The 15,993-nt window shown below is 42.8% G+C and overlaps 1 protein-coding gene across 1 annotated transcript in view; it reads right to left on the bottom strand.

Moving 5' to 3' along the window:
- The window catches only part of LOC149456271 (uncharacterized), a 41,136-nt gene extending 25,858 nt beyond the window's left edge, over window positions 1-15,278 (bottom strand). The window contains exons 1-3 of the mRNA XM_089685172.1: window positions 15,167-15,278; window positions 3,057-3,099; window positions 2,531-2,603 (exon numbers count right to left, since the gene is read on the bottom strand). Coding sequence (XP_089541298.1) covers window positions 2,531-2,603; window positions 3,057-3,099; window positions 15,167-15,278 — 228 coding nt within the window. The remainder of the gene's footprint in view (window positions 1-2,530; window positions 2,604-3,056; window positions 3,100-15,166) is intronic.
- Between the last annotated feature and the right edge of the window lie 715 nt (window positions 15,279-15,993).

The raw sequence follows: 15,993 nt of genomic DNA, 5'->3' as shown, positions 1-15,993 counted from the left end.
ATTTCCCCTCTCTTCCACTTCTCATAAGGCATAGACACTACGTGTACTAACAAACCACTGTGATGACAAGTTTGATATGAGACAGTCAAGGCAGAGTACCGCACACAGTTTTCAGATCTAATGTTTAGACATTTAGAACCCATTTACTGTACAGGTATGCAGCATTAGGGCAACCCATTGAAATCAATGCACCATGACACCCTTAATGGTTTTGGAAAGGCAAAGAGAAGTCTTGAATAACACAGAACAGAGGTGTCAAAATTTTCACCTGGAACATTTGTGTGTGCCTTGAGAGGATATGGATTTTATCTAAAATTGATGACTAATGTTTTTCTGTCAAGCAGAGATTTAATGTTGCTGTTGAACAGGTCTGATAAACTTTAGGGGAGAAGTATACCTCAGTATTTTAAGTAGGACTATTGCCTTCCATAAAAAATATATGCTAGAAGTGCACCAGAACTTAATCATAAGCGTTTTTTTATCAGTCCTCCCGCAAATTACACAAATAGCTGTTGAGACCATCAGTGAAGTCCACCTAATGCAGCTTCCTGTGATTGTGTATCATGATGCTGCACTGCTCCTGAATTCAGAGCAGAGTTGCCATTCGTATAGGCTGTGCCTTACTACACTACAGTGGTGTAAAAAAACAAAAAACAAAAACATTTCAGGGCACATGGTCATCGGCATGGTCACTGCTGATTACAAATTAAGCAGTTTTTCATTTAGTTCCTGGCCACACCTAGCCTGAAAGCTGCAGTTTTTGACAGGAGGATGAGTTGTCTCAGTCAGGGAAAGCAAAGAAACATTTCCCTTTACTTTATGAAGTGTGTGCATCCTACACCGATTAGCCATAACTTATGACCACTCACCTAATATCGAGTAGGTCCTGCTGCCATTACAGCCCTGACCTGTTGAGACATGGATGCCACTAGACCTCTGTAGGTATGCTGTGGTATCTGGCACCATGCCATCAATAGCAGATTATTTACATTTTGTAAGTTCTGAGATGGGGCCTTCATTAGATTGGACTTGGTTTTTTCAGCACATGCTCGATTGGATTGAGATCTGGAGAGTTTGGAGGCCAGGTCAACAGCTCAAAACAGGTTATTGTCTTCCTCAAACCATTCTTGAACTATTCTTGCAGTGTGGCATTGTGCATTATCTCGCTGAAAGAGGCCATCAGGGAATACCATTTCAATGAAGGGGTGTACCTGGTTAACAACAATGTTTGGGTAGGTGGTATGTGTCAAAGTAATATCCACATGAATAGCAGGACCCAAGGTTTCCCAGCAGAAAATTGTTCAAAGCATCAAACTTGCCTTTTTTCCATACTGCATGCTGGTGCCATCTCTTCCCCAGATAAGCAACGCACCTGGTCATCCACATGACATAGGGCAGCACACTGGCTAAATGGTTAGCACTTCTGCCTGGCAGTACTAGGGTCATTCCCAGCCACGGCACCATCTGCCTGGAGTTTGCATGTTCTCCCTGTGCCTGCGTAGGTTTCCTCCGGGTACTCCGGTTTCCTCCCACACTCCAAAGACCTGCTAGCAGGTTAATTGGATCCTGTCTAAATTGGCCCTAGTATGTCTATGCATGAATGTAAGTTTCGGACATTCCATTGTACGGCCCTCGAGGGTTAGGGACTGATGTGAATGTATAATATATATATATGTAAAGTGCTGTGTAAATTGACGGTGCTATATAACTACCTGAAATAAATTACATAACAGAAAATGTGATTCATCAGACCAGGCCACCTTCTTCCATTGTTCCGTGGTCCAGTTCTGATGCTCATGTGACCATTGTAGGTTCTTTTGGTGGTGGACACAGGTCAGCATGGGCACCCTAACCAGCCTGCAGCTAAGCAGCTCCATACACAACAAATTATGATGCCCACTTTTTTTCTGCTTTTAACATGTCCCTGAAGTTGTTAACATGTTTACTTACTGCCTAATATATCCCACCGACTTTTCAGATGCCATGGTAACAACATTATCAATGTTATTCAATTAACCTGTCAGCAGTCATAAGTTATGGCTGATTGGTGTCTAGTAAATGGATTGGATACTTGTTTAGACTGTCACACAGAAGTTTTTAGTTGTTCTTTAGACATTGGGGATGCCAGCAAAGGACTAAAGGTTTACACTGGGTGAGCAGGAAGGTAAGTTATAACTGATTTTCATGTTGTGAGGTCTGTAAAAAAAAATAAAAATGTATATCTATGGGCTAAGGAATAGATAGCAGTAACTGAGTAATAAAGAAGAAAATAATTTACATGAAACAAAACATGTAAAATCTATAGCTCTATAGCCCCTATACCACCTACCCCTATACCACTAATACTGCTGCCAGTTTAGGTGTAGGGGGTCCTTTAGGATACATTTTAAAAATGCAAGATGAACAACAACCTTATGTATAATTTGTATATAGCTATGTAACCGATTTGATTTTTGCAGATATTATTTATTGTTTTGTTAACTGAAAACAGTTTTCTTCCTTGGCACATATGAACCACAGAGAAGCTCACCTGCAGCGACCCTTCCTTCTGCTCCAGGCTCCCACTAGAGATATCTTGAAAGGGATCAAATGATTGTGTATGTCTATGGATTTAGGGAGGAAAGACAAAAAAATAAATACATTATATATAATTATTACACACATACATACACTACATACATTCAGGAAGAATACAAATGGCAATGTGCACACGCTGGACAGTAAATTTATATACACAAACATGCATAGGAGGAGGCTGTGATCCTCCCAAGAAACACCTTTGCAAATTTTAAATAATCCAGGGAATATAGTACAACCCCATTATATCTGCATTTTCTGGCTCACTTTGCATGGACAAAAATATATGCGGTTTTAGGCTTCAGCGTGCATTTCAAAATCACAGATATTAAAAGGGGGGCTTTAAAGGATTAGGGACTATTTTATTTCTTTATAGTTTTAAACGGAGCTAAGAGCATGCTTAAAACATTTATTTTTTAGCTTGGACCATAAAAATAAATATAGAAAACCACTATACATTCCTGTTAAGATATACGTACTCAGAGGTTGATCTATTCTCATCTGGAGAAGGAGCAGGAGAACCTGCAAAAAACACAAAGCAGAATTTAGGATCAGTCAGTATGAATAGAATCCAAAAATGAAAGTGTAGATATGTGAGAGAGAATATAATTTATCTAGCATTTTAAAACATGAAGTTGAAGAGAGTAATCACACTATCATTTGCACGAAGGATGGTTTTAGCTTTGTTTTATTCAGTATCAAACATTTTTTTCCTGTGAAGCCTTTACAATGTATTCTGCAGGAGGAGCAGTGCACCGTGGAGAAGTTAAAGTAGTGATCAATTAGGGGGGCTCCATCCCCATTGTGAAAAAATAGGGGGGCTCCATCCCAATTGTGAATAATGTGGGACAGGTCATCCCACCCACTGAAAACATGAAATCTGTTTCAGATCTAAATCCATAGAAAGTCCACAATTAAGTATCCAGCTCTACTCACTTTAGGCTCCATTCACACAGGTGTTCGATAAAAACAAAACCAAAAAAAACAAAACAAAAAAAAAAACAAACAAAAAAAAAAACAAAAAAAAGGTACAGGTTCCTGAAAAATGGACATATATTCTCCTCTATGGAGCGGCGGGTGCAAACGGACATGTATGCGTTTACAACGGCCTACATCCAATCCGATCCGCAAAAAACACAGATGGGATTAGTTCCCCTCCCGTCCAGCAGATCGGATGGCAGTCGGGTGTAATTGGACAAGCGGTCTGTTTACATCCGACTGCCTATAGAGGAGAGCAGTCTGCGCCCGTGTCCGCTCTGCATAAGTGAAGCAGACAGGGGCCTTTTATCTGCCTGCTCAGCGGGGTTCAGCAGACAGATCCTCTGCTGAGCAAGCAGATCGCAGCTGCAGTCCACCCTGTGTGAAAGGGGCCTAACTAGGCACACTTCATTGTCCAGAGTCTTTCAGAGTCTCCCAACTGTCCTTCATTTGGAGGGACTAGCCCTCTGATCCTCGTGCAGTCTCATCTGTCTCTCATTTTGGTCTGAAGTGTACATTTCTATACAAAATGTATTTTACTACCAAAAGTGTTATACTGTACTAAACATTGTATCCAGCCTTTATATTACTGCAATTGTTATTCTGCAAATCCAATATAAAGATAAAACAAAAAGGTCAAAAAAGCACTTTGATGTGGTTTACCGATCATATCCTGCATGTTAGATCTTCGTGGAATGTCAGCTCCATAGCAGAGATGTGTCTTTACCCATGTAGTGTGTGCTAAAAGGCGTCCCTTACACTTGTGGACTTGATAAATTGCTGCACATTTAGCACAGAATTCTCACAGAATGAAGAGGGGTGCTAATAAGCAGCCCACAGCCATGGGAGCGTGGCTGCCAAGGACTCTTAAAATTGTTTTTATGTGCCAACATATTTATTTGCACTGGTCCCTATAATTGTTCAGGGACTCTGGCCACGTGGTTTACATAGTCAAGTTGAAGCCAGGCGGGAAAAACGTGACTTCTAGAAGCTGCGATACCACGTGATCAGAGCTACATAAAAGACAGTATCTCCGCGCAGTTGGCCAGGAGCGTTTTGGTGAGCTCCCCTCCCATCCTGTTGCAGACACCTTATGTGGTTTGTCACCTTTGGATCAAGGGGGGGGGGGGGGGGGGACTTTAAAATTTTAATATATATGGCTCGAGTCAGATGACGGAGTGGGTTTTTCTCTTATGAATATTTATTGATAAAGTATGTATTTATTATACAGTTTAATAAATCAATAAAGGTGCCACGGCCATTTTCAACACCAGACATTGTTTGTTATTAATTTATTTGCTATGTTATTATTATTATTATACAGGATTTATATAGCGCCAACAGTTTGCTCAGTGCTTTACAATATAATGGGAGACAATACAGTTCAATACAAGAGGGTTAGGAGGGCCTTGCTCCTTGGAGTTTACAATCTATGGAGGATTAAAGTAATATTCCATTGTGCAGCCTACAATTCCATGATTCTCCTTCCCTGATGATGATCCTGTGGTGGAAACATGCTGGGTGGAGCCAAGGCTTGTGACATCACCTTGATTACTGAATATTGCAATTTTCTCATTTACCTCAGGTGAGTGGATTACTACAATACATTTTTATGATTTGCTGCACTTTGCTCTTTTTTTCCTGTCTTGATCTCATATGACATATGAATGAAGCCATGGCAGACCTGAGCAGCTGCTGGAGATGTTGTGGCTGGGATACCATGAGACACATTTGATCTCTATAAAAGTTGCAGTCTTTCCATCTGTCTGGAGCCATACCAAACCTGAATTGGCATTGGGGATATTATGGCTGTATCACAGAAAACTGAAGTTGATCTGTTTGTTGAGACCTCTCCATCTGGTAAGGAGTGTGTGAGCACTGGTGTCATTCGGATTCATTCACAATTTGATGTTGTCAACTACGGGACGTTTTGCACTCCATTTCACATATATAAACTTCTTATTGATCTATGATTGTTTTTATTCTTACGGTTGTCATAGCTTGGCGGATAATCTGAGCTGTGATCACAGAGAGCTCCATCACTACTACAAAAGAGGTATTGGGACAGAGTTCTGTACCCATTACAATTTATCACAAAAACAGAGCTATAAGCCATACATGCATCAGCAAATCCCATAATCCTATTTGGACTCCTAATTACATGTAGTGTACACAGGGCTTTTTTTTCCCCCCTCAGAGATTAGGTGCAGGAACTCCCCTCTCGGAGTCACTTCTTGCCTCCATCCCCCTCCTTGGTTCCACCCCTTCCACACCTTCCAGTACCGCTACTTTTAGAGAGCACAGTGCCAAGTATCATTTTGTGGTAATTTGCAAGGAATTTGTTAACAACATGAAAACCAATAAAATCTATCTCCTTCAGCCAACAGCAATAGAGCCCCCAACCCTCCCCAGCCACCATGGACCCCCCACAACAATATTCCACCCCAGCAACAATAGACCCCCAAAAGAAAAAAACAGATCTCCCAGCAGCCAACCTGTCCCTCGACAGTAGATCACTGCCAGCAACATCTGACCACCCAGTAGCAATAAATCCCCCTTCAGCAACAAAGGACCTCCCCAGCAACAATAGACTATTACACAATAACATCACCACCAGCGACAATAGATCCCCCATCAGCCAGCATCAATAGACCTTCCAGCACAAAAAAAAAAAGCCCTGAGTGTACATAATAGTCAACTTAGTGTACAAGTGTTTGACATTCAAGACACATTTTAAACTCCCACAGGTACATCTTCAATTTATATCTCAGGTGTGTCACCAGTTACCTCCCAGTGAGAGGGTCTCTCTCATTTTAAGCAGAATGACATTTATAAAAAAAACAGTATACACCTAATAGAACACCTCACTGCACGCTCCCTGCACACTGGCCGAGCTCTTGGTCTTGGCTACTGATGAGGAGCCAGTGGGATGGGCTCCTGATCATGTGACCGCAGTAAGAGCCAATCACAGTGGTTAAATTATTATTATTATAGAGTATTCATGTAGCGCCAAAGGGTTTGCTCAGCGCTGTACATTAGAATGGGGGACAAGACATGAGACAGTAGCAAAACAATACACAAGGGTTAGAGGGCCCTGCCCTTTCGAGCTTACAGTCTAGGAAGGAGGGGATGGTGATACACGGGGAGATGGCTGTGGGGGATGGAATGGAGTGAGGAGTGGAGGGGATCAGCTGTTAGGTGAGGGTGGGGTAGGCTTCCCTGAAGAGATGGGTTTTTCAGGGTGCACCTAAAGGTGAGGAGGGATTGGGGGAGTGAGTTCCAGAGGATGGGGGAAGCTCTGGAGAAGTTCTGCAGTCGGGCGTGGGAGGTGGAGACCAGGGAGCTAGAGAGTAGGAGGTCTTGCGAGGAGTGAAGATTACGGGTAGGGTGGTATTTGGGTATCAGGTCGATGAGGTAGTTTGGGGCAGTGTTATGAATGGCTTTGTATGTCAGTGTTAGTAGTTTGAATTTGATGCGTTGGGCAATCGGGGGCCAGTGGAGGGAATGACAGAGGGGGGGTGGCAGAAGTGGATCGGTTGGTCAGGTGGATGAGTCTGGCCGCTGAGTTCAGGATAGACTGGAGCGGGGTTAGCTTGTTTTGAGGTAGGCCGGTGAGGAGGGAGTTGCAGTGGTCCAGGTGTGAGATAATAAGGGAGTGAACGAGTTGTTTAGTAGTGTCTGGGGTTAGGAACGAGAGTATTTTGGAGATGATGTGGAGGTGGAATCTGCATGCAGTAGTCAGCGATTGGGCATGGGGTTGGAAGGACAGGTTAGAGTCTAGGATGACACCTAGGACCTTGGCTTGCATGGTGGGACTGATGGTAGCATTGTTGGTTGTGATGGAGAGGGTGGGGGGGGGGGGGTGCGGGCAGGGGGGAAAATTAGGAGCTCGGTTTTGGAAAGGTTTAGTTTGAGGAAAGGGAGCGACATCCAGTCCGATATGTCGTTCAGTAGATGGGTGATAAGGGCGGAAAATGAAGGGGTGAGGTGAGGGGTGGAGAGGTAAATTTGCGTGTCATCGGCATAGAGAATCTGCACAGCCTCTTAGTAATAAAGCCCACAAAAGGGCTGCCGGGGGGGCTGTGTTAATATTTTTCTACCACAGCTTTTATGTATTGATATTCAATTCCCTGCAGTTGTTTAGCCCCAGAGGTGCCAATGAATCCACAATCAAATTACCAAACCACAAAGCAAGCATGACAGCCAGATAATTGCAAAAAGAAGGTCAGTGATGGTATACTCCCTAATGACAGATTTCCTAAGATTCTAAAACAGGCATGATAATTTGGTGTTTTGGCCCACATGCAGCCCTATGGCTCCTTTCTAGTAGATATTCAATGGTTTATGAATTTAAAAATAGACCAAAATCTATTCCACATCCTAATAGAGCAACATTTAGGGGAAGATGTACTAAAATTGGAAAGTTCAAAATCTAGTGCAGCTCTGCAAAGAAACCATCAGCTTCCAGGTTTTATTGTCAGAGCTTAATTGAACAAGCTGAAGTTAGAAGGTAATTGACTACCATGAACAGCTGCACCAGACTGAGTGCTCCAGTTTTACACCCCGGTCACATCAAGCCCGACTTTGAAATCACGCGATTCACAGTTGCGTGATTTCAAAGTCGGGGGACATGCCAATTTCAGGTGCTATTTGCAAGACATCTGACACAGATGTCTATGCAAATTGCACCAAAAGTAGTGCATGTACTACTTTAGAAATCGGTGCGGCTCTAACCAAGTGAGAACCGCACCGATCTGACAGCTGTAATTGAAGACAATAGGGTGCAACTTGGAATGCGATTTGCAAGTTGCATGACATGCAAATTGCATGCCAAGTCGCACCCAGTGTGACCATATTGATTTTCTTTATTATGCTCAGGCCTCAAAATATAGCCTGCTACTTATAAAAAACTGTATGTGAACATTTAAGACGTACAATTTTCACCTGGCAGGACAAACTCTAGGCTACTTCCTATGTTTACAGAGGTCAGTAGCTAAAGCTCGATATAGCTCCCTACCGATACAATCTGAAAAGAAAAAAAAAAAAAAACACAAACACACACAACACATCTGCAATATGCAATATTTTTGCATGCAAATTTAGAAAAAATCATTTTTTTCCCCTAAAAGAATGGTTTTACAGGTGGAGGCCACTGACATTTTCCCTACTCATCTTTTCTGACTGTTTTCCCTAGTTTTACATTTGGCTAGGGTCAATGTCACTGCTGGTAGCATGAGGCGATACCTGGACCCTGCAGAGGTTGCACAGGCAGTCCAACTCCTCCAGGATGGCACATCAATACGTGCCATTTACAGGTTTGCGGTGTGTCTCCCAGCACAGTCTCAAGAGCATGGAGGAGATTCCAGGAGACAGGCAGTTACTCTAGGAGAACTGGACAGGGCCACAGAAGGTCCTTAACCCATCATCAGAACCAGTATTTGCTCCTTTGTGCAAGGAGGAACAGGATGAGCACTGCCAGAGCCCTAAAAAAATTACCTCCAGCAGGTCACTGGTGTGAATGTCTCTGACCAAACAATCAGAAACAGACTTGATGAGGGTGGCCTGAGGGCCCGACATCCTCTATTGGGCCCTGTGCTCACTGCCCGGCACCGTAGAGCTCGATCGGCATTTGCCATTGAACACCAGAATTGGCAGGGCTGCCACTGGAGCCAGGTGCTTTTCACAGATGAGAGCAGGTTCACCCTCAGCACATGTGACAGATGTGAAAGGGTCTGGAGAAGCTGTGGAAAACGTTATGCTGCCTGTAACATTGTTCAGCATGACCGTTTTGGTGATGGGTCAGTGATGGTTTGAGGAGGCATATCCATGGAGGGAAGCACAGACCTCTACAGGCTAGACAATGGCACCCTGACTGCCATTAGGTATCGAGATGAAATCCTTGGACCCATTGTCAGATCCTATATGATGGCGTAGTGGGCCCTGGGTTCCTCCTGATGCATGACAATGCCCAGCCTCACGTGGCGAGAGTATGCAGGCCGTTCCTGGAGGATGAAGGAGTTGATACCATTGAATGTCCCCCACGCTCGCCTGACCTAAATCCAATAGAACACCTCTGGGATATCATTTTTGGTCCATCCAATGCTGCCAGGTTGCACCTCAGACTGTCCAGGAGCTCAGTGATGCATTGGTCCAGATCTGGGAGGAAATACCCCAGGACACCATCCATCATCTCATTAGGAGCATGCCCTGACAACAAGCACATGGGGGTCATACAAACTACTGAGTACCATTTTGAGTTGCTGCAATGAAATTTCAGCAAAATGGGCTAGCCTGCTGCATCATTTTTTCACTTTGACTTTTGTGGTATCTTTGAATTCAGTCCTCTGTAGGCTGATAATTTTCATTTCCATAAAACGATGGGACATCTTTACGTCCCTAACACATTACCCAGTCCATATCAGTATAGATATCCAGCATGAGATTTTTCCCCAATGAGATCTGATGTGTTTTCAAAGTGCTACTTTCATTTTTTTTTGAGCAGTGTATTTCAAAACATACAATTTTATAGTTTCAGAAATAAGCCCATACGCGTACAAGTGCCAGTGTTTACAAATGTAGCTGCGCATACCTTTTTTTAATCTAATTAATTATAGGTAAAACTATGCTGCAGCTTTAGCTCCCAGGCACCACAAATACCGACACCCTAAATATGAGTGCAACAGCCCTAATGTAGACCTTTTATTGCTGCGTCTTACTGTAACCCACTCGCCTCCTGCAATAAATGACAGCAATATGGATTTCATTTTCCCCCCCCCAACTCTTATAAACACGCTCAGAAACTAGGAAACAAAATAATTTAATCTGATTCAAAATAAAAAATGTTGCCATGGTGTTGTTGAATAATCAGCATTGACTGCTATTAATACAATATAGGTGTGTTTTGACGGCTAAATTCAAACCCTAATAAGGGGTAAGGGATCAATTATTTTCTGAAACGACTACTTCTAATGGGAATTTGTGTTTATGTGGAAGCATACACTAAGGGACCTGTGATTATATGAGGCACCGAATAACACATGGCAAAGAAATCAGAGCAATTTACACAGAAATACAATGCATGGGAATACAAAGAATACAGGTAATATAAAGAAAACAGATTTTATAAAGAAAATAAAGATAACAGAGAGTATAGATAATACAGAGAATATAGATATTATAAAGAATATAGATAGACAATATAATGCCAAAATTATACAGAATATAAATAACAGATAATATAGAGAAGACAGATAACAGAGAATATAGATAATATAGAGAATTTAGATATTATAAAGAATATAAATACCAAAGATAACAGATGACAACAGAATGTAAAAATTATACAGAATATAAATACCGTAATAGAAAAGACAGATAACAGAATATAGATAATATAGAGAATATAGATATTATACAGAATACAAACACAGATGTTATAGAGAAGACAGATAATATAGAGAAAGTTATTTATATTCTTTATAATATGTATATTCTCTATATTATCTGTTATTTATATTCTGTATAATGTTGGCATTCTATTGTCGGTTATCTTTGTTATTTATATTCTTTAAATATCTATAAAAATAACACAATAGAATGCCAACATTATACAGAATATAAATAACATATAATATAGAGAATACAGATAAAATAAATAATTAACAAAATTTCTCCCTAAACTTCTTCTATGCCATCAAATCACACTTACAAAATGTAATTAACAGCGATGCTAATTTATTATTGTCTCTTTAAGGAAATTCAGTTTTCTAAGAAAAGTAATATTCCTATGTCTGTTTGCTCCAGCTCCCCTCCCCAAGCATGGCATGTTTTCCACATATCCAAGCATTAGCAAAGCGGATTTCGTCAGACACGGTGTATGAGGCCTGGTTCACACCAATGCATTTTTTAAGTGCTTTTTGCAGAAACACACTATAGTCCATTTAACATAGTTTCCTATGGGGCATGTTCACGTCTACGCTTTTTTGAGTAGCTGTGCCTACAGGGCACTTATACCCCCTTCCTGCCCAGGCCAATTTCCAGCTTTCAGCGCTGTCACACTTTGAATGACAATTGCACGATCATGCAACACTATACCCATATGAAATTTTTATCATTTTTTTGAGACAGATTGAGCTTTCTTTTGGTGGTATTTAATCACCTCTGGGACTTTTTTTTTTTTTTTACCAAAAAGCGCTGAAAATTTTGAAAAATAAAACGTTTTTTCTTAGTTTTTGTTATACAATTTTGTAAATAAGTGATTTTTCTCCTTCACTGATGTGCGCTAATGAGGCTGCAGTGATGGGCACTGATAGGCTGCACTGATGGACACTGATGAGGCACTGGTAGGTGGCACTGATGGGCATTGGCAGGCATCACTGATGGGCACTGAACGGCAGCACTGATACATGACACTGATATATGGCACTGATAGGCAGCACTGATGGACACTGATAGGTGGCACTGATGGACACTGATGAGGAGGCACTTGTAGGTTGCACTGATGGGCATTGACGGGCATCACTGATGGGCACTGATACATGGCACTGATAGGCGGCACTGACTGGCACTGATGGGTGACATTGAAAGGCAGCTCAGATGGGCACTGATATGTGGCATTGATGTGGCACTGGCATGTGGCACTGATGAGCAGTGACTGCTGGCACTGATGGACACTGACAGGTGGCACTTCTGGGGCCACACTGATCATCAGGGCACACTGATCATCAGTGCCCTGATGATCAGTGTACATGTCCCCTCTGCGGAAAGCGGATTACCGGCTCTCCTCTCGAGTTGTCAGCGTGACAGCTTGAGAGGAGAGAAATGCCGATAACCGGCTTTTCCGTGTTGGATACAGCTGATCACATGACCGAGCCAACATCTTTGGCTCTTTCCGTGATCTGCCGTGTCCGAGGGACACAGCGCATCGACGATCGCTCCCTGAGCCGCGCATGCTTGGTGAGAATGGAAGGACGTCATATGACGTTCTATCAGAATGAGAGAACCACCTTGCGCCTGTCATTGTACTATATGGCGAGCGGAAGGTGGTTAAACACGAAAAAGTAGCGTTTTTGCTACAACAGAGTTCAATAGAGATGCTGTTGAAAACGTATGTAGTGCATTTTTTCCACATTGTTATTCTGCCCAGCAACAAAAACATTTCCCCTTCAATTGAAAAAAAGAAAAAAAAAAAGGAAAAAGGAAAGAGAAGCCGCTGAAGCGCCCCCCCCCCCCCCAAAAAAAAACAAACAAAACAAAAAAAACAAAAAACAAAAAAAAAAAAACATGAAGTGCAGTAAAAACGCATGTATAAAAATTCAAAGTGGAATGCAAAAAGCAATACAAAAACAGATCCAAAGCAAACTGCATAGGCGCAAGCCTAACACTAGGTTCACACCTATGCAGGTTGCGTTTGATGCATTTCTGCATTGTGTTTCATTTTGGCACTTGTGTTTTTGCCACGTTTTGCGTTTTTTTCCCCCCCCCCCATTTCTTTTCTTGTTGCTAGGCAGATTTTAAATACAAAACGCATCAAACACAATACATGCTTTTCTGCAGCATTCCCATTGAAGTCTGTAGAACCAAAAATGCAACGTTTTGCGTTCAAAAATGTCCCTTCCCGGGTGAAAACATGGAGATGTGAACCTGTCCCATAGGAAATCATGTTAAATGGACTTTACTGTGTTTCTGCAAAACGCTTCAGAAAATGCTTAGGTGTGAACCTGGGGTTATGGATCATTCTAATCATCTGAATTGTGAAAGCAGGACAGTATGACAGCTGGCCATACACAGATTTTCATTTGAATGGAAAGTCGGAAAAACCGTACATCTAAACATTCTTTTTTTGCCAACATCGCATCAACTAATTTAATCTGAAAGCCCCTCCAATCTCCCCCAGGCCTGATATTTGATTGGATTGACATTTTAGCCTGCATTGACCTGAGCAAAGCATATTCCTAGGGATTTTGAAGTGTTTTCAGGTGTTTTACAAGCCTGGTGCGCTTTGCACATGTATGAAGCTTCAGGCCTTTGCTTTCTGTGCTGGCCCAAGGGAGGAGAGCAGTTCTACAGGAGGAAGGAATTTTTCAGCTGCAAAATTGCATACGTTGTGCGTTTCAAACACACCAATTGAAATCTATGGGGGCAAAAATGCCTGGAAAAAAAAAAGTGTACTTTTTGAGTGCAGAAGGACTGAAGAGCACAAGTGTAAACAGGGACAATTAGAAAGAATTGGATTCTGCATGTTGAGAGTAGTCAGGTGTAGGGAAATGAGCTGCAAACACTGAAGTGTGAACAGAACCCCTTTATGACTGCCTAACCCATATGTGCGGCGACAAAAGGGTGAGCCTAAGGCTTCATTCACATTGGTATGACTCCAAAGTTGCACAGCTTTGATGCGCCTTTACACTCTCTGGCACTCAAATTGCATGAAAGTTGCATCAAAGTAGCGTGGAGGCCTTTTTTTATGTTGCATAGATTGACTGGCTAACACATGTGCAGCGACACAAGGGTGAGCCTAAGGCTACATTCACACTAGTATGACTCCAAAGTCGCACGGCTTTGATGCGCTTTTACACTTTCTGGCACTCAAATTGCATGAAAGTTGCATCAAAGTAGCGTGGAGACCTTTTATGCTGCATAGATTGACTGGCTAACACATGTGCAGCGACAAAAGGGTGAGCCTAAGGCTCCATTCACACTAGTATGACTCCAAAGTCGCACAGCTTTGATGCGCCTTTACACTTTCTGGCGTAGCGTGGAGACCTTTTCTAGGTTGCATAGATTGGAACAGGTACCATTGAAATCAATGGGCTGCAGCTTGTATTGCGACTTCATGTGTTCAAAGTCGCATGCCAAGTCATACTAGTGTGAAAAGGGCCATAACACCCACACGCTACACATATGTTGTTGGGGCAGCTGGTTTCATGTGATCGCTGATCTTTTCTGACCCCTGACATATGGAACCCGGAGTGACCAGGAGGAGGTTAAACAGATTTCATCACAATGGGTATACATTTTCCTCAAACACAAACCACATTCATTGTCAGAATTTAATTAATTTGAGAAGATTTCTAGGACTGGGTATAGGAGTATACCTTTTTTTTTAACGGTTGTACTGGATGGACTTTTGTCTTTTTTCAGCCAGACTAACTATGTAACTATCCTGCCCTTAGGATTTTTTCGCTACTGCGGTTGAAAACAAGCATCCATTTGACACATGTTGACCCAAATTCCAGCTGGGGTGACTTTGACTTCTTCTATACTTTATGTGCCTTCCCTAAAATAATCAATGGAACCAACAAGTGCTGAGATCTGGCAGTGCTGGCTGACCGATCAGATCCAATCCCTCCACTGCCAAGGGTCAAATGGGCTGCTGACTTTTATCACAGTTTTATTAGATTACCATTTTCTAGTTCTGATTGCCAAATAAAATCCAGAAACAGTGATCCCCATCTCCACTGTCGGGCAGACCTCCTCATCTCCCTGCCGGAGCTCCTTTCTGTGCTGCACACCCCAGGTGTCCGACCTTCCAGGGATGGTGGTGTGATGGGATCCGACATCCTCCATGCAGATCACACCTTCTCCAGCCTCCACTCCGCCCAGCCCCACTTACCTCCATACAGCCACAGTTCCTCCTCCAGGCTCTCAGTGGCCATGGGCACTGCGGGGTCCGGGGCCACAGGAAGGGTGGGGGCCCCTCCGGCGCTGTTTGTCGGCTCTTCCATGGCCAGGTGTGCAGGACGAAGTCAGGCTGGAGACACAGAGCTGAGCTCCAGGTGCTGCCATCTCCAGGGGCCCCTCCACCTGGATCATCCCGGTCCTAATGCCGCCGGGTAGTGATCAGGTGGGATCCCGGCTATACAGGTCCATCCTCCTCCCTTCTACATCCGACACCCCTAATTAAAAGGGGGACAGAAGGACAATTCACAGAGAGTGGCTGACATCAGAGGGCTAGAGTCAGTTTATGACCTTCTCATTGGACTTAGATTGTGCTGGTATAATGTCCAATATTATTATTATACAGGATTTATGTATCACCAACAGCACTTTATGCACAGCACTGTAATGTGTCAGCAGTCCCTGGATTCCAGCCATGTGCTAGACAGGGTGCAGTGCCAGCTCAGCTTCAGGTTTGCTTTTTATTGTGGAGGTATAATGGTAGTAAATGGATGGGGGGGGGGGGAGATGCACCGAGCCACAAAGAGTGCTGCAAATTTTACTGAAGGAAAAAGGGTATACAATCAAGGCCGGGGATAGACTATCTTGCGCCCTGGGGAAGACCGACTACTTGCACCCCCCCCCCCCCCCAAAAAAAAAATTAAATCAAAATTTGAAACTGCTAAATTTCCTTTCATTTGCAAAAATAAGTGCCATAAGATGCCGCCAGCACCAATATTAATGACAAAATCAGTGTCACGGATGGACTGTATCTGTGGCTCG

This window comes from Staurois parvus, unplaced genomic scaffold (genome assembly GCF_062004578.1).
Source record: "Staurois parvus isolate SC_StPar_1 unplaced genomic scaffold, SC_StPar_1.0 ptg000365l, whole genome shotgun sequence".
Classification (NCBI taxonomy): Eukaryota; Metazoa; Chordata; class Amphibia; order Anura; family Ranidae; genus Staurois; species Staurois parvus.
Note: the sequence above shows the minus strand (reverse complement) of the source record. Positions and strands in the feature narration are given on the sequence as shown.